Here is a 19,799-nt window from a genome sequence, read left to right as displayed (position 1 = left end):
CGTCAGTCTCAATGGGTACTGATCAACGACTCAATTTCTAGTTGGTAGCTGGTATCAAGCAGAGTGCCCCAAGGGTCGGTCCTGGGGCCGGTTTTGTTCAACATCTTCATTCATGATCTGGATGATGGGATGGATTGCACCCTCAGCAAGTTCGTGAATGAAACTAAGCTGGGGCGAGAGGTAGCTGCCCTGGAGGGTAGGGATAGGGTCCAGAGTGACCTAGACAAATTGGAGGATTTGGCCAAAAGAAATCTGATGAGGTTCAACAAGGACAAGTGCAGAGTCCTGCACTTAGGACGGAAGAATCCCATGCACTGCTACAGGCTGGGGACCGACTGGCTAAGCAGCAGTTCTGCAGAAAAGGACCTGGTGATTATAATGGATGAGAAGCTGGATATGAGTCAACAGTGTGCCCTCGTTGCCAAGAAGGCTAATGGCATATTAGGCTGCATTAGTAGGAGCATTGCCAGCAGATCGAGGGAAGTGATTATTCCCCTCTATTTGGCACTGATGAGGCCACATCTGGAGTATTGCATCCTGTTTTGGGGCCCTCACTACAGAAAGGATGTGGACAAATTGAAGAGTCCAGCGGAGGGCAATGAAAATGATCAGGGGGCTAGGGCACATGACTTATGAGGAGAGGCTGAGGAACTGGGCTTATTTAGTCTGCAGAAGAGAAGAGTGAGAGGGGATTTGATAGCAACCTTCAGCTAACCGAAGGGGGGTTCCAAAGAAGATGGAGCTTGGCTGTTTTCAGTGGTGGCAGATGACAGAACAAGGAGCAATAGTCTCAAGTTGCAGTGGGGGAGGTCTAGGTTGGATGTTAGGAAACACTATTTCATTAAGAGAGTGGAGAAGCACGGTAATGGGTTACCTAGGGAGGTGGTGGAATCTCCATCCTTAGAGGTTTTTAAGGCCTGGCTTGACAAAGCCCTGGCTGGGATGATTATTTGGTGTTGGTCCTGCTTTGAGCCCTGGGTTGGACTACGTGACCTCCTGAGGTCTCTTCCAAACATAATCTTCTATGATTCTATGACTGGGGGCAGGGCAGCAAAGGTAAATAGACCTAGAGTCCCAGAAACCAGCATAGAGATGCAGGTACCCATACTGAAAAATGATCAGTGTTCATATAGCACAAGACATGTTCAATGTCACGTTTTTCTGCCCAACTCTCAGCTTGATTCTTCACACCTTCAAAAAAGTAAACATTCTCTAGGGATTTATTACATTTGTCAATTGGCGGCAATAGTTGCTATTTATATAACATTTTATTGGTAGAAACTAACAGCTTCTTGAGAGTGGAATTTTGAATGACATTCAGCTTAGGTTAGCTAATTTTTTTTTTTTTTTTGCTTCAGGCACAATTAATTCAAGCGTTTATATTTCAGGTTAAGTCATGGAACATTTTAATGTTAAAGTTGAGTCTATATACAAACATTTGCTGCAGCAATCAGTCAGATCAGCAGTGAAAGATTTTAAATCAGGCAATGTCTATGAATGGATGTATGAATGAGCCTTTTGTGGCCCTGTCATTTCTCAGACATAAAACTTTTGTAGCAAGCAAAATATGCTAGCTATTTATGTTTTTACTTTGTGATTTATAACATTGTTCTAAAGCCCATTGTGAGTTTCAAGTGTTGTGGCAAAGTTCTTCAAAAATGGGTGCCTTAAGTTAGACTCTTAAACCCTCATTTAGGCTCCAGTGCTGCAAACACTTACACAGGTGATTAACTTTAAGCACATGATCAATTACTCATGTGCTTATAGTTAAGCACATGCACAAATATTTGCAGGATCAGGGCATGAGTAGCCAGTTTTTCAAAAGTGCTGAGCACCCAACAGTTCCCACTGAAATTTGAAGCAGTGCACAGGCCTCAGTCCAGCAAAGCACTGAATAAGTTCTTAATTTTAATCGTGTGAGTAGTCCTGTTGATTTCAGTGAGACTATGCACAACCTTAAATACTTTGCTGGAACAGAACCTTCCTGGGACAAATGATCTGGTCGCTGTTAACTTAAATGGGAGTTGGAGCAGGCCCTGCCTTTGCAAGGCCCAGCTCCTGCAAAAACTGAAGCCCATACTTAACTTTACACACTTGTGTTGGCCCATTGCCATGGAAGCATGCAGGATCAGTAACGCAAATGAACTTGGCTTTCTAGGACAGGAAAAGGTCGGCCATTTAACTTTGCCAACTAACCCCTTTACATTTATGGCTCCCAACCTGAAAAATAAAAGCAAGCAAACAAACAAAAAAATCCAGGAAAGGTGTCTTTTTCTAAATGCATTTATTCTTTTTAGAAATCACCTTGAGAAAAATCAGTAAAGCATTACATAAATGACCATATTAAAAGGCTGTGTCAGTGTCTCAGTACAGAAAAATAATTACTTTGACAATATTCAATATGTTAGAAAAAATAGACAATATCAACTTACAACCATTTCACTCGCAAAGCCAAAAATACATCTCAGAGTGCATACTGAAGTTATGTTCATGCTAGAAAGGTGGCCTTTGAGAGCTTTAAGGAGCAGCCATAAATTAAACTTATACAGGTGTTTTCCATCACAAAGTACAATTTCTAAACTAATTCTTTTAGAATAAACACCTCAATAATGCAGAGAACAGTCCAGTCCCTGAGCTGTGCTTTGTGCAGCTCGGGAAAGGGGGTGATGGTGAGGTGGGGAGGGCAAGTATAAGTTGGCTTTAAGCCACCAGCAGATCCCCACTGTAATGTAGAGCAGCCAAGGATTGCTGGGGTGTAGAGATCTCTCGGCCATGCCCTCTTTCCCCAGACACACTGCCTACACTGGAGATGGTAGTATAGGGCCTCTGATTTTAAGACCTCACCAGAGTCACACAAATCAATCTAAGGATCAGGTCCAAGAGCTGGAATGTCCGTAGTGAAAGATTTTGACAACTGATGTGATTATACAGATAGGCTAGAATAATTTGCCATCCCCATTTATAAATAACCCTCTCTGAATAAGGGCTTCAACTCAATGTGTAATTAAACTTAATGGTTTAACAGCTAGAGTTGAACAGGAATTTTGTTCTGATAATTTCTCAGCAAAAACAGAATAAAAAGCCTAGTTAGATGTCATCAAAGAGGTCCTCTGGCTCAGCAGTGTTTTTCTGAGTTTCCAGTGATGACACATCTGACGGGTGCTTGCCTGATGCCTTTGATGGGGCAGGATCAAGTCTGGAAACGTAAAGAAAATAAATTTATTTGAAAGAAATTTAGCTACATAATTAAAAAAGATACGAACACATGAAGGGAAGTTAATCCTTTAATAGTCTATTCTAAGACTTTTTGTTAAGACTCAGCATAGGATGAATATATCCTTTGAATGTGTCCTTTGTAAGACATACTAGTAACTTGCTGAGATGTCATTGGCAAAACAAGCCGAAGAAATATAATCTTATAATTATTTAATCTCTAATTGCTTTTCTGTTTAATTTGTCATGACACTAAGGACACTGAAAATTACAACTCCATCTGCAGAGCCAACATGAAGAATTTGATAGAGTCAAGAAAGGAAAGAAATATAGAGGCAGCTGTGCAGCATTTATGTCAGTTCCATGATAGGTCTATCGATAGCCATTCCTGCTATCACACAGAACGATGCAGAATTAATTGCTCCCTTCTCATTCCCTAATGTTTGAATTGTGGCTGTTGTCCAAAATGTTGGCACTTAGGCATAACTTTTAGTCCCTGACCTCTACTTGTGTGCATTCCATGTTTGAAGTTTTATGTTAGTATACGGGTGGTTAGACTTGTGAGCCATGGGTGCATGGACATTTTGCTCATGCACAGGTGGAAGGTACATAGAGCTCTAGCAGAAAATTTAGGATCAGATTCTCATACTCTTACATTATTCTATTCTACATAGCTTCTTATACTGCCCTCATCATCATAGTATCTCATGACCTCTGATTAGTGCATTAAGTGATGTAAGTAACATCTATGGTTCATTCTCTCTCCACCTCTCCCAAGGGGACAATTGTGTGTGCAATGTAATATTTTGTTTTGGCAGTGTTTTTGTTTGTTTGTTTGTTTTTAAATGTATACAGTATTATGCCTTTATGTTAGAGAAGACAAGCTCAAAGAATTGCACTTTGCATTTGCAATGGAAGGTGGTGAGGTTTGTGAAGGTACTTAGTTGCTGTGGGAGTTTATTCTCAGCCTCAGACCAGCTCCCTGGGAAAGTTCTGTCTTCCGCACAGATGAGTTTTACCCTTATGGTAGAAAGTTCCATTGTGCCTAAGGAGCAGAATTACTGACACAGTCTTCATCCCAGAATTTCAGGAAAACCCTTAGATAAACTGGGCCCAGGTGATAAGGACCAAAATCTTGAATTGAACTTGATATTCCATGGGAAATCAGCATAGCGAGGGAGGACAGGTTTGATGTGCTCATGGTAGCGAATGTTGCTGAGGAGACATGCTGCAGAGTGCTGTACTTGGAGTTTCCTAAGTGCTGGTGGCTTCATGCCCAGCTATACTTTATTGCTGTAGTCAAGACAGGAGGTGACAAATGTGTGTATAACTGAGGCCAGATCATCATCTGCCAGAATGGGATGAAGTCTTCTAGCCAACTGAAGATGGCATAAAGCATTAAATGCTGCTATGTGAGAGCTTAATGTCAGCAAGGAATCCAAGAGCACTCCTAAATTACAGACTGATTTGACCAATTGTGGGTGTGTAATCTTCAACCAAAGGAGAGAAATCCATGGCTGTAAGCTCTTCAAAATATTTTCCTTTACCCACCAGCATCACATCTGTCTTACTCAGATTTAGCTTCAACCAGCTATTCTTCATCCATGAGCTGACCTCATCCAATCATTTGGTTATCTTGATGGTAGTAGTCTGGTCATATGTGGTGAAGGACAGGCAGAGCTGTGTTTCAACAGAAGTCAGTGGAACAAATTGTAGAGGAAGGGCACCAGAATCTGGCTTTTAGCCCATAATCTCTGGCAAGCAGGATCAAGCAGGCAGATTTATTCAGATACCAGTTGTTCATTAGCAGTCATCCAATTAGTGTTTTATTCTTCTTTATGTACACTGTGATATCCAAGTTTGCCTCTTGAAAATGCACTGTCTTTTCATCAGTGCGTTGGTTTAAACGATTATACCGCTAACTCCAGTACAGGACTGCACACCTGTTGAGTTTGAATCCCTAGCTATCAACTACCCATATCTACTTTACAAATTAATGTAAAGACTACAAGCTTGAAAATAGGCCTTCAGTGTTAATTTCAGCAGTAATTTTATGCTCCATATGTAAAGCTAATTGTTTTAGGCATTAAACATAAAATCAGACTTATAAATCCCTTCCAGAAATCTTTACACTCTACAACAAAGAAAAGTGACATAAATTAGATTAAACAAAATAGATCATGAGATGAAGAACCTGGCTACTGATTAATTTTAAACTTACTGGTGCTACTGATGCCTCTGTGTTTTTGTAACAGTTAAACTGCTGAAATGATAAGAGTGGGTCTGTGAAGCTAAGTTTGTAAACTGAAAGCATTAGCCATACAGAGGAAATACATTTCTTACAAGGAAGTCTCATATGGAAAACTGAATTTTGGCTTTAAAACTATGTGATTCATTTATACATTGAGATTATTTGTTAAGTGCCTGCAGTATGCTCTGTGCTGGGCACAAAATAAGGACTGGTCCTGCCCCAATCTGACAAAAATGGATATTATAGTGAAGGAAAGTCTGCCCAATAACACAATCTAAGGTGTGTAATGCAAAAATCTGAGCAATAACATGGACTGGTTTCTTCTGAAATCAAGCCATGGAGAGATTCTGACAAAGAGCAATTCATCCAGTGCACTGAATGACCCAATAACAACTATGTGGGTGAAATGAGACAATCATTACACTCTCGAATGAGCTCACATAGAAAATTAATAAAAGGCAAAAACACCATATCACCTGTGAGTGAACATTTTTCACAAAGTGATCACTCTATATCTGATTGGTCAGTCCTCGTCCTCAAAGGAAAACTGCACAACACCTTCAAAAGATGAGCCTGGGAGCATAAATTCATAACTTTGCTAGACACAAAAAATAAAGACTTAGAGACACTGGATTTATGGCTTATTACAACAATTTATAACTCACTGACTATCTACTCCCCTACTGCCTTTTTTCTTCCTGCGTAGGTGTTAACTAGCCACTTCACCTTGAACGGTCACTTGAAATATTATGTAACTACTGATGCTAAACAATCCGTTCCATATTGTATTTAGCTTTGAGATTCTGAGGACATTTACCACACCCTAAGAAGAGCTCTGTATCTCGAAGGCTTGTCTCTCTCATGAACAGAAGTTGGTCCAATGAAAGATATAACCTCACCCAGCTTGACTCTCTTAATATCCTAGGACCAATACGACTATGACAACATTGCCAAGAGCAACTAAATCAAATTTCAGTATAGTCCTGGATTTATGCAGGGATTAGGGACTATATTTACAACCTTAGGCAACTGGGGACCCTGATGTTTACATGGAGTCCCACTGAAGTCATTGGGTCCTGCACTAGGCACAGGAGTTCTCCTGTGTGGTGACGATTGCAGGACCTGGGCCTTAATTTTCCCAAGTTTCAAAGAGAGTGCGTGCCTGTTGGATCACTTATTGAAGACTTGCCTTTTGGGAAACTTAAACTCCATTAACGCAGCTGGAAAACTGCTACCTCAATGAGATAATTTCATATTTCCTGACATTAAATTCAAACAGGAGGCCAGATCTGCTGAAGGTGTAAATCAGCAGAGCTCTCTTAACGTCACTGGAGCTCTGCTGATTTACACCAGCTGAGGTTTGAACCCACAATTTGGAAGAAACTAGTTGAATTACTGGATATTTCTTTCCACAGCTGAGGATGAGCCCCAAGAAAGAGAAGATACAGATGCACTACAATACTTGACACACTAGCAGGGTAGTACAATGGCATTGTATAACCTGGTGATAAAAGTATTTCCTTCTATGCAATGAGATTCAATACATGCCATTTATTTTAAGTGACTTAACTATTTCTTTGTTCACACAGACCCCCACAGGAGATCCCTGCAACACAATTCCTGATGGAGCATGCAGACAATTTCATTTTGTCAGATCTCTGAAGGGGCCTTAAATAGAAAAACATTTTTTGTGTGACTGCCCCGTTACTAAAAAGAGCTTTCCAGTGGCAAAGGATTAAATATTTTTACTTGCACTGGAATAAAATCAGGTCAAAGGCAGCCAAATTGGCACAACTGCCAATCTTAACATATCATTTGCATATGCTGGGAACATGCAAAGTACTTGTACTTAGCCATGTTGGTTTTTTCCACCACCAGGGTATGTTGACACTTCTATTGATGGTTTTGTTCTGGCTACTAACATGGGATTTGAAGCAATAAATATTGCAGTAAATTAATATTTTAAAACTTTTTCCGAAAAAATTAAATCAATTTTGGAGATGTACTAGTGTCCTTGAATCCTGATGTTCTCAGCTTTTCCTTAGGTTATTGTCTTAACTACTTAATGTCAGAAGGTGACATTTTGCTAAGAGAGGAGATGTCTTCCCCAGTCCTCAAGATGTGGGGTTGCATCTCAGACTGGGGCTGAAATCTTCAATTTCAAAGGTTTGGGGATGCCTTTTCTTTGAGTGTGTGTAATGATTCATGACAGTTTTGCATAACATTTTATTTTTTATTGATTGACAAAGAATGGCCTATTAAGGCATAAGAAATTAATAATATTAGAGGAAAATCTGATTTAATATATAGTTTCTTTGGAGTCATCATAAAAAGTAGGTGGCAGTAGTAGCCCACAAACAGAAAATTAGTATTCATTTTAATATTCAAGTTTAGACAAAGGTATGAAATCTCAAACAGTAAAAATATAGCCACATTGCATCTAACAGAATAAAAGACAGGAGCAAAATTTGTGTTACAGAGGCAACATTTAGTGCCAAGAGGCAAACTGATTCTTTGATTGATCAACAGGTTCGTGTCTTATTGGTATTAATGACAGGTTTCAGAGTAACAGCCGTGTTAGTCTGTATTCGCAAAAAGAAAAGGAGTACTTGTGGCACCTTAGAGACTAACCAATTTATTTGAGCATAAGCTTTCGTGAGTGAGCTGTAGCTCACGAAAGCTTATGCTCAAATAAATTGGTTAGTCTCTAAGGTGCCACAAGTACTCCTTTTCTTATTGGTATTAATGGTGGCCTCATAGATGGTCCCCTCTGGCAAAAACTGTCATTACTAAGGAAGGAGCATTAGGAAAGGAGTTTAGAGTAAAGGCATAGGGGAAAGCTGCCCAGCCCTTGTGGCTATGTCTGAGATCCTCAGCCTACAATGACAGAATCTCCCCTTAGCCCTGGTCTACACTAGGACTTTAGGTCGAATTTAGCAGCATTAAATCGATGTAAACCTGCACCCGTCCACACGATGAAGCCCTTTATTTCGACTTAAAGGGCTCTTAAAATCGATTTCCTTACTCCACCCCTGACAAGTGGATTAGCGCTTAAATCGGCCTTGCCAGGTTGAATTTGGGGTACTGTGGACACAATTCGACGGTATTGGCCTCCGGGAGCTATCCCAGAGTGCTCCATTTTGACCTCTCTGGACAGCACTCTCAACTCAGATGCACTGGCCAGGTAGACAGGAAAAGAACCGCGAACTTTTGAATCTCATTTCCTGTTTGGCCAGCGTGGCAAGCTGCAGGTGACTATGCAGAGCTCATCAGCAGAGGTGACCATGATGGAGTCCCAGAATCGCAAAAGAGCTCCAGCATGGACCGAACGGGAGGTACGGGATCTGATCGCTGTATGGGGAGAGGAATCCGTGCTATCAGAACTCCGTTCCAGTTTTCGAAATGCCAAAACCTTTGTCAAAATCTCCCAGGGCATGAAGGACAGAGGCCATAACAGGGACCCGAAGCAGTGCCGCGTGAAACTGAAGGAGCTGAGGCAAGCCTACCAGAAAACCAGAGAGGTGAACGGCCGCTCCGGGTCAGAGCCCCAAACATGCCGCTTCTATGATGAGCTGCATGCCATTTTAGGGGGTTCAGCCACCACTACCCCAGCCGTGTTGTTTGACTCCTTCAATGGAGATGGAGGCAATACGGAAGCAGGTTTTGGGGACGAAGAAGATGATGATGATGATGAGGTTGTAGATAGCTCACAGCAAGCAAGCGGAGAAACCGGTTTTCCCGACAGCCAGGAACTGTTTCTCACCCTGGACCTGGAGCCAGTACCCCCTGAACCCACCCAAGGCTGCCTCCTGGACCCAGCAGGCGGAGAAGGGACCTCCGGTGAGTGTACCTTTTAAAATACTATACACGGTTTAAAAGCAAGCATGTGAAAGGATTAATTTGCCCTGGCATTCGCAGCTCTCCTGGATATACTCCCAAAGCCTTTGCAAAAGGTTTCTGGGGAGGGCAGACTTATTGCGTCCTTCATGGTAGGACACTTTACCACTCCAGGCCAGTAACACGTACTCGGGAATCATTGTACAACAAAGCATTGCAGTGTATGTTTGCTGGCGTTCAAACAACATCCGTTCTTTATCTCTCTGTGTTATCCTCAGGAGAGTGAGATATAATCCATGGTCACCTGGTTGAAATAGGGTGCTTTTCTTCAGGGGACACTCAGAGGAGCCCATTCCTGCTGGGCTGTTTGCCTGCGGCTGAACAGAAATGTTCCCCGCTGTTAGCCACGGGGAGGAGTGAGGGGCTAGCTACGTGGTGGGGGGAGGCAAAATGTGACCTTGTAACAAAAGCACATGTGCTATGTATGTAATGTTAACAGCAAGGTTTACCCTGAAAGAGTGTAGCCAGTGTTTTATAAAATGTGTCTTTTTAAATACCGCTGTCCCTTTTTTTTCCTCCACCAGCTGCATGTGTTTCAATGATCACAGGATCTTCTCCTTCCCAGAGGCTAGTGAAGATTAGAAAGAAAAAAAAACGCACTCGAGATGAAATGTTCTCCGAGCTCATGCTGTCCTCCCACACTGACAGAGCACAGACGAATGCGTGGAGGCAAATAATGTCAGAGTGCAGGAAAGCACAAAATGACCGGGAGGAGAGGTGGCGGGCTGAAGAGAGTAAGTGGTGGACTGAAGAGAGGGCTGAAGCTGAAAGGAGGCGGCAGCGTGATGAGAGGAGGCAGGATTCAATGCTGAGGCTGCTGGAGGATCAAACCAGTATGCTCCAGTGTTTGGTTGAGCTGCAGCAAAGGCAGCTGGAGCACAGACTGCCACTACAGCCCCTGTGTAACCAACCGCCCTCCTCCCCAAGTTCCATAGCCTCCACACCCAGACGTCCAAGAACGCGGTGGGGGGGCCACCGGCCAACCAGCCACTCCGCCACAGAGGATTGCCCAAAAAAAAGAAGGCTGGCATTCAATAAATTTTAAAGTTGTAAACTTTTAAAGTGCTGTGTGGCATTTTCCTTCCCTCCTCCACCACCCCTCCTGGGCTACCTTGGTAGTCATCCCCCTATTTGTGTGATGAATGAATAAAGAATGCATGAATGTGAAGCAACAATGACTTTATTGCCTCTGCAAGCGGTGATCGAAGGGAGGAGGAGAGGGTGGTTAGCTTACAGGGAAGTACAGTGAACCAAGGGGCAGGGGGTTTCATCAAGGAGAAACAAACAGAACTTTCACACCGTAGCCTGGCCAGTCATGAAACTGGTTTTCAAAGCCTCTCTGATGCGTACCGCGCCCTCCTGTGCTCTTCTAACCGCCCTGGTGTCTGGCTGCGCGTAACCAGCAGTCAGGCGATTTGCCTCAACCTCCCACCCCGCCATAAACGTCTCCCCCTTACTCTCACAGATATTGTGGAGCACACAGCAAGCAGTAATAACAGTGGGAATATTGGTTTCGCTGAGGTCTAAGCGAGTCAGTAAACTGCGCCAGCGCGCCTTTAAACGTCCAAATGCACATTCTACCACCATTCTGCACTTGCTCAGCCTGTAGTTGAACAGCTCCTGACTACTGTCCAGGCTGCCTGTGTACGGCTTCATGAGCCATGGCATTAAGGGGTAGGCTGGGTCCCCAAGGATACATATAGGCATTTCAACATCACCAACAGTTATTTTCTGGTCTGGGAATAAAGTCCCTTCTTGCAGCTTTTGAAACAGACCAGAGTTCCTGAAGATGCGAGCGTCATGTACCTTTCCCGGCCATCCCACGTTGATGTTGGTGAAACGTCCCTTGTGATCTACCAGAGCTTGCAGCACTATTGAAAAGTACCCCTTGCGGTTTATGTACTTGCCAGCTTGGTGCTCCGGTGCCAAGATAGGGATATGGGTTCCGTCTATGGCCCCACCACAGTTAGGGAATCCCATTGCAGCAAAGCCATCCACTATGACCTGCACATTTCCCAGGGTCACTATCCTTGATATCAGCAGATCTTTGATTGCGTGGGCTACTTGCATCACAGCAGCTCCAACAGTAGATTTGCCCACTCCAAATTGATTCCCAACTGACCGGTAGCTGTCTGGCGTTGCAAGCTTCCACAGGGCTATTGCCACTCGCTTCTCAACTGTGAGGGCTGCTCTCATCTTGGTATTCATGCGCTTCAGGGCAGGGGAAAGCAAGTCACAAAGTTCCATGAAAGTGGCCTTACGCATGTGAAAGTTTCGCAGCCACTGGGAATCGTCCCAGACCTGCAACACTATGCGGTCCCACCAGTCTGTGCTTGTTTCCCGAGCCCAGAATCGGCGTTCCACAGCATGAACCTGCCCCATTAGCACCATGATGCATGCATTGGCAGGGCCCATGCTTTCAGAGAAATCTGTGTCCATGTCCTGATCACTCACGTGACCGCGCTGACGTCGCCTCCTCGCCCGGTATCGCTTTGCCAGGTTCTGGTGCTGCATATACTGCTGGATAATGCGTGTGGTGTTTAATGTGCTCCTAATTGCCAAAGTGAGCTGAGCGGCCTCCATGCTTGCCTTGGTATGGCGTCCGCACAGAAAAAAGGCGCGGAACGATTGTCTGCCGTTGCTCTGACGGAGGCTTACGACACGGCTTACAGGGTTGGCTTCAGGGAGCTAAAATCAACAAAGGGGGTGGCTTTACATCAAGGAGTATTTCATGCAGGACTTCACGGAGGGTTCCAATAAGAAATGGTGCACCTAAGTTATTGTTCTTATTGGAACAAGGAGGTTAGCCTGGCCTCTGATTGATACATGGCTAGATTTACTTCGCTGCACCTTCTCTGTGAGTGACTGCAGTGTGACCTAGAGGAATGAGTCCAAAACAAATCTGGTCTATTTCTTGTTTTGATCCACTCCATCTATCTTTTACATCTTTGGCTGGCAGCAGACGGTGCAGAAGGACTGCATGCCATCCACATCTCATGGCTGCTCAGCAGAAGATGGTACAGTACGACTGCTAGCCGTCCTCATCTCTTGCCTGCCTGGCAGAAGATGGTACAATACGATTGCTAGCCATCGTCATCTCTTGCCTGCCCGGCAGAAGATGGTACAGTATGACTGCTAGCAATCCGTATTGCCTGCCTGCTCACCATTAGACGGTTCAATAGGACTGACTGCAGGACTAAAGAGAATGACCTGGTCAAGTCACCAAAAATTTAATCCCTGCGCCCATGTCTGCCCAGGCGCTCCCAGCCGACGTGGCCAGGAGCACCTCAGACATGACGAGGACGGCTATCAGTCATACTGCACCGTCTGCTGCCAGAAGGCAACGGGTTGCTGCTACTGTGTAGCAATGCCGTACCGCGTCTGCCAGCACCCAGGAGACATACGGTGACGGTTACCTGAGCGGGCTCCATGCTTGCGGTGGTATGGCGTCCGCACAGGTAACTCAGGAAAAAAGGCGCGAAACGATTGTCTGCCCTTGCTTTCACGGAGGGAGGGAGGGAGGGAACGGGGGCCTGACAATATGTACCCAGAACCACCCGCGACAATGTTTTAGCCCAATCAGAGTGCTCCATTGTGACTGCTCTGGACAGCACTCTCAACTCAGATGCACGATTGTTTGCCGTTGCTCTGACGCAGGGAGCGGCGACTGACAACACGGCTTACAGGGTTGGCTTCAGGGAGCTAAAATCAAGAAAGGGGGTGGCTTTACATCAAGGAGTATTTCAGGCAGGACTTCACGGAGGGTTCCCATAAAGAAATGGTGCACCTAAGTTATTGTTCTTATTGGAACAAGGAGGTTAGCCTGGCCTCTGATAGACAGGGGAGGAGGCAAATGAGTACAAAACAAATCTGGTCTATTTCTTGTTTTGATCCGCTCCATCTATCTTTTACATCTTTGGCTGGCAGCAGACGGTGCAGAAGGACTGCATGCCATCCACATCTCATGGCTGCTCGGCAGAAGACGGTACAATAGGACTGCTAGCAATCCATATTGCCTGCCTGCTCACCATAAGACGGTTCAATAGGACTGACTGCCGGACTTAAGAGAATGACCTGGTCAGGTCACTAAAAATTTAGTCCCTGCGCCCATGTCTGCCCAGGCGCTCCTGATCGACCTCACACAGGCGACCAGGAGCACCTCGGACATGACGAGGACGGCTACCAGTCGTACTGTACCGTCTGCTGCCAGAAGGCAATGGGTTGCTGCTACTGTGTAGCAATGCTGTACCGCGTCTGCCAGCACCCAGGAGACATACGGTGACGGTTACCTGAGCGGGCTCCATGCTTGCGGTGGTATGGCGTCCGCACAGGTAACTCAGGAAAAAAGGCGCGAAACGATTGTCTGCCCTTGCTTTCACGGAGGGAGGGAGGGAGGGAAGAGGGGACTGACGATATGTACCCAGAACCACCCGCGACAATGTTTCAGCCCCATCAGGCATTGGGATCTCAACCCAGAATTCCAATGGGCAGCGGAGACTGCGGGAACTGTGGGATAGCTACCCACAGTGCAACGCTCCGGAAGTCGACTCTAGCCTCGGTACTGTGGAAGCACTCCGCCGAGTTAATGCACTTAATGCACTTCTGTGGGGACAACACACTCGAATATATAAAACCGATTTCTAAAAAACCGACTTCTATAAATTCGACCTTATTCCGTAGTGTAGACATACCCTTAGTGTAAGTTCTTAGTTAAAGAAAACAGAAGCATCGTATTGATTGCCTGGGGCTATTCACCAAACAGAGAGAAATGCAAAAGTGACAAGGAAAGAAAGACAATGAAGGGAGGTGAAAACATCTTACATAAATACATGCATCTACAGTGCTATTCATAGGACATTTTTTTTTCCCATAGCTGAATTTAAAAGTGTGAAGTAGATAAAGTGGAGTTCACATGTGACTTAAATATGATCAGCTGTTCTCCCTGGTATAGGTTCCAAGGATTATAAGGTATAAGTCAGTCATTACAATTTTTTATTTTTTTTTTTAAAGAAAAACCTCTCGAGAACCCGGTTTAGGTTTTGGCAGCACTAATGATTTCAGCACACTTCCAAGCAGTCATTTTCCAGATTTTGTCTGTTCTGGCATTTGGTCCTGGAAGGAGAGTGTAAACTAAGCCATAAATTTCCAATTGACCTTATAAAGTGAGAAACCCTCTCCTGCAGTCCTGAGAAGCTTACTCGTTGAAACCAGCAGCCCCAGAAATTACCGCTGATGAGCTGTCCTCGCAACATGTGTCAGTAAAGAACCTGAACATTAATTCTACGGAGTTCAGTAGTCTTGGATGTAATTTCATCGGCTCAGGGAAAGGATGAACGAACAAGTTGGAAAAAAGCCCCTTTCTGGAAACTGTAGAATGATTAATGTGTTAGTTAAGTCATATGACATTTAAGTTTTAAATAAGATGTTGAAAGCCAAATAATTGATTTCTGCTTAATTTTTACTATGAAAAAGAAGCAAAAAAGTGTATTTGGGGTATAGAAAACATACCAATATGTTTCATTTAAACATGGATTATCTCTAATTCAATGCAACTTTAAAATGACATTTTAAATGCTTGACTTAGCTTTCCTTTCATTCACACCAGTGTAAATCAGGAATAACTCCACTGAGATATACTGGTGTGAGCAGAGAATAGCCCCTATATCTAGCTACCTTAGCATTTGTAACACATCCATCACTGTAACATCTTGTCAACTGCTGGAAATGGCCCACCTTGATTATCACTACAAAAGGTTCCCCCTCCCCCCCACTCCCTGCTGGTAATAGCTCACCTTAAGTGATCACTCTCGTTACAGTGTGTATGGTAACACCCATTGTTTCATGTTCTCTATGTATATAAATCTCCCCACTGTATTTTCCACTGAATGCATCCGATGAAGTGAGCTATAGCTCACGAAAGCTTATGCTCAAATAAATTTGTTAGTCTCTGAGGTGCCACATGTACTCCTTTTCTTTTTGTAACATCAAGGTGACAGGTTTCAGAGTAGCAGCCGTGTTAGTCTGTATTCGCAAAAAGAAAAGGAGGACTTGTGGCACCTTAGAGACTAACAACTTTATTTGAGCATAAGCTTTCGTGAGCGACAGTTCACTTCATCGGGTTTTCTTTTTTCATCAAGGTGACAGTAACTCTTAGTAGAGACAAATCACTGGCAAATTTAATGTAAACTGCAGGTATGTGTGTCCACTATAACCAGTTTTTTTTCCAATGGAAAATCCAAATATTGTGGGCTCACTGAGCACCAGGGTTCAGATTGTGTCCAATTCCAATACAACTACACGGGTGAGAGTTCTCCACACCGCCAGCACACCACCCAGCAGAGCTGCGATGGCATGGGAAAGTGGAGAGGAGTATGCTTTGCTCAAGAAATGGCTACAGCAAAATACTCCCACCTCAAAGAATTATCCATCTCCCTCCAGGAGCACTTCCTGGGGGGAGTGCATCTGCACGTCACCCCATACTTAGTGCACTGAGAAATATTCCATGTAGTCCCAGCTAAGGTCAGCAGAACACATTATTATGAACTTGTTGAATTACATGGTTAATGAACAATATATTCAAGGCAGAAACCACAAATCTAATGTTCAGACAGGGAATCAATATCTCTTAATCAGCCTCAACCTTTGGCTGCAAGCCAGACTGTACCTGCATTCATCATAACCACTATGGAGAATATGATAAATCTGGAAGTTTCCCAACAAATAAAACCTAAGGCAAGCCCTTGCACGAGCCACTCTTTGTTCCATGAAATGGTAAACTATCAGTGCAGGAGCTACATTTAAATTATGCACGTAGAATGAACTTTCTATAACTATCCTTGTAAAGGGGGCAGGATGAGTTGGGAATCACTTCAAAATGATGAAAACAGATTTACTGGTTGCTGCAACAGCTAACTGGCACATCCATTACACTAATATGACATTCATATACCTCTTAATTCTTGTCAAGATGGGTTCATACAACATTAATAAGAAGCTATTTCATAATTTAATCTGAAAACATTATAAATGTGTTAAGAACCCTACGAACTCTATACACAAGATTTATTAATTGCTGTTTAGACAACACTTCACCTAAAAGAACAACAATGTCAATGCTTTTTAAAAAGACCGGATCTTGCTTGATGGCAAGATTCCCAATGACTTCACTGGTCCTCAGTATAAACTACAAATTAATAAATATCCAGGGGGTAAAATAAACATAGTGATGGATCTTTTATCTGATCAAACACACTTATGATTCCTTACTAATAAATGCTTGCTTTAAAAACTAAGCAATAAATGTAACAAATAAAAAGCTGAAATCATGTTTGTTTGAGACAAGTAGCATACATTTCTGTGGCTCATTTCTACTTAAAATCCTTTTTACTTAAATAAACTAGACCACACACCTAGTTTGAGAAATATATTTGTAGCCACTGTCTTCAGAGGAAAAAATTAAGAATCCAATTCCTAAGTCATAACCACAAAAGTATACGCTGCAGGAAAATTGTAGTTTTCTTAGGAATTAAAAGCTTTTATAAAACCAGTGAATTATAAATGCATCAGTTTAAATTTTAAAAGTCATTTTATATGATTGGTTCTGTAGTTTGTTTCATCACATTTACATTTATATACTAACAGTAAAGGCCAAATTCTGGCCAAAGATTCCTCCGTGACGTAGAGAAGGAGCTGTTCAGCCTGGCCAGACATAGCACCTGGAAATCCTGAGATGGGGCAGACACAACCCCCTTGAGCAACTGTGTAGCTTCTATGCACTGCCCAAATATTTGCCTTGCTCAAGGGCAGAGTGTATGACCCTGCCTCACTGGGCACTGAGAGGTGATGCCAGGGAACTTATGAACAGACACAATACTGGTTGGTAGATTTCTGTCTGGCCAATTCACAATCAGCTGTGGAGATACTTAAAAGGTCCACATGGCCCAAAGATGAAGCTTTTAGCTGAGAACCAGGAAGCACATGCAGGATCTCAAAGGTAAAGAACCGAGGCCAGTTTGAGGAGGATAGAGGAAACAGGGCAAATTTTAGCACCCTGATGGTGGTTACTGCAGCAGCAGCCTTCATGCTTCCAGAGGGGGCAGGATACACAGGCACTGCTGTTCAGTAGTGGACAGGGACCACATTTATAGGAGACCTCCAGTCCCTCCCAAGCCAATCCAGAACATGCACAGATACACTCCATAACCCTTGCAGAGCAAGCTCAGCTGTCCCCAGAAAGGTCAGTGTGGTGTGCTATTGAATTGTACGGCAGTGGGAAGCTAGCTAACCCCTGCTACTGAATAGATCAGTACCTGGATTTGGTACTGAAGTATCCTTTACTGTAGGTATTTAATGCCTCATTATCACAGTTCAGCTCCTTACTGGCACAGATAACTTCAGACTGAAATTAATTACCGTTTTGCTGCTGAAATGTCATTATTCACATGGGGCTAGGCCATGACATTTAAGGCACAGGCCTCTGAAGAGACAAAATAGAGCTTCAGTGCCCCAGGAGAAGTGCCCCAGGACTGTGACTGAGTCCGCCTCCATGCACACTGAGGGTGGCCAGTCTGTTCCATCGTGGTGGATGAAATAGTTGCTGCCCTCATTGTGCCAGCCCTACTCCACAGGATAGGGCCATGACCAAGCCTCTTGCCCACCCCTGATTTTGGTGTCCTGATCTGGGGGGGAAACAGGAGTCCCTGCACTCCCCAGAGCACAGCGAGAGTCGGGAACAGTCCATGCCCAGCTGTGTGTGGTGAAGGGAAGGTTCACTGCATGCCTATCCGCTCCCATACACCTTCTCAGTGACCACTCACTATCAGGCCCATGTTGTGCGCTGCCCAATGTCAACACAACCGGGGGTCATGAGCACTAACCCACCCCACAGGAAAAGTTTTAAAATACATTCTGGTTTTCATTGGGTCTTGAAAACACAGAATACACAGATGGCAGCTACCGCAGTGAAATCATGCCCAGTACAATCAGAGAAATAAAGCTCCCAAAGCTGCAGGAAATCCAGTAATAGGACTAGTTTTGAAATCTAGCCTTGAAACTGCATTTCGTCTTCCATGCCTCAACCTTTTCTATTTTAGTTTGTGCTATCGAATTCCTAACTCAGGAAAGCATTTACGCGCATGTTTAAATCCCATTGACTTCCATGGGAGCTAAGCACATGCTTAAAGTTACACATGTGCTTAAATGCCTTCTTGGATCGAAGCCTTAGACTCTAACTCTTTGGATAGAAATCATGTCTTCACACTTTCCTCTACAGTACTTAACCTACAGTACTGGGGGAGGGATAGCTCAGTGGTTTGAGCATTGGCCTGCTAAACCCAGGGTTGTGAGTTCAATCCTTGAGGGGGCCATTTAGGGATCTGGGGCAAAAATTGGGGATTGGTCCTGCTTTGAACAGGGGGTTGGACTAGATGACCTCCTGAGGTCCCTTCCAATCCTGATAGGCTATGACTGAATACTTTATAAATAATAATTTAAAAAATAAAAATAAATTGCCTTTTAAGAGCAGAGGACCAGTGTTTCTTTGATGTAAGGTCACCTAGTACTGACAGAACAGGGTATCCCTATATCTATTACAAAGTAATGGGTGGCTCAAAATAAACCTGCTGTCAGAAGGATGTAAACCCACAAGCTCCTTTAAAAAACAGAATCAAAAGAAAAAAAAGCCACTTTATACATACACAACTGGCATCTGTCCGAAACCTGTTCCTAGGTTAAATAAACCTGCTCATAAGGTTTGAATTAAGAATATAAGAATGGCGATAGTAGTCAGACCAATGGCCCATCAAACCCAGCAGTCTCAGGCGGCGATTTAATGGGTCTGGGGCTCCAGCCACTGCTACCGCAGTGGAGCCCCGAGCCCTTTAAATCACCGATGGCTCCGGCAGCGGGGCTCCAGCAGCAATTGAAATGGCCCGGGGCTCTGCTGCGGGTAGCGGCGGACGGGAGCGCCTGGCCCTTTAAATGACCGCTGGAGCCCTCTGCCGCCGCTGCTACCCCAGGGCTCTGGTAGCAGGGCTCAGGCGGTGATTTAAAGGGCCCAGAGCTCCACTGCGGTAGTGGCAGCCGGAGCCCAGGGCCCTTTAAATGGCTCCAGAGCCCTGGGGCTCCCAGCTGCCTCCACAGCTGGTAGCTTTGACGGTGATTTAAAGGGCCTGGGGCTCCCAGCCGCCTTTACTGCAGCCGGAGCCCCGGGCCCTTTAAATCTCGATTTAAGGGCCCTGGGGTTCTAAAGGCCCCGCCTCTTCTGGTCGAGGCCCCACCCCCTGCTCAGGACTCGGGGGCCTCAGTACGGATAAGTCCTTTAAGTTACTTTCACCCTGTCAATGTGATTTATAAACACATTTTTCACCAACACCATTCACCTGGATGCAGAAAGCAGCAGTGCATTCTTAATAAACCTGGAAGCTATTTAACCTGGGAG

General features: G+C 44.2%; 1 protein-coding gene across 3 annotated transcripts in view; it reads right to left on the bottom strand.

The window, feature by feature from the left end:
- Positions 1 to 2,308: 2,308 nt before the first annotated feature.
- The window catches only part of XRCC4 (X-ray repair cross complementing 4), a 284,419-nt gene continuing 266,928 nt past the window's right edge, over positions 2,309 to 19,799 (bottom strand). For all 3 annotated transcript variants that reach the window (XM_074952809.1, XM_074952811.1, XM_074952810.1), the window contains exon 8: positions 2,309 to 3,196. In XM_074952809.1, coding sequence (XP_074808910.1) covers positions 3,088 to 3,196 — 109 coding nt within the window. In that variant the 3' untranslated portion in view covers positions 2,309 to 3,087. The remainder of the gene's footprint in view (positions 3,197 to 19,799) is intronic.

Source organism: Natator depressus, chromosome 5, assembly GCF_965152275.1.
Source record: "Natator depressus isolate rNatDep1 chromosome 5, rNatDep2.hap1, whole genome shotgun sequence".
In the NCBI taxonomy this organism is placed as follows: Eukaryota; Metazoa; Chordata; order Testudines; family Cheloniidae; genus Natator; species Natator depressus.
The sequence above is the reverse complement of the archived record's forward strand: the minus strand, read 5'-3'. Positions and strand labels throughout refer to the sequence as shown.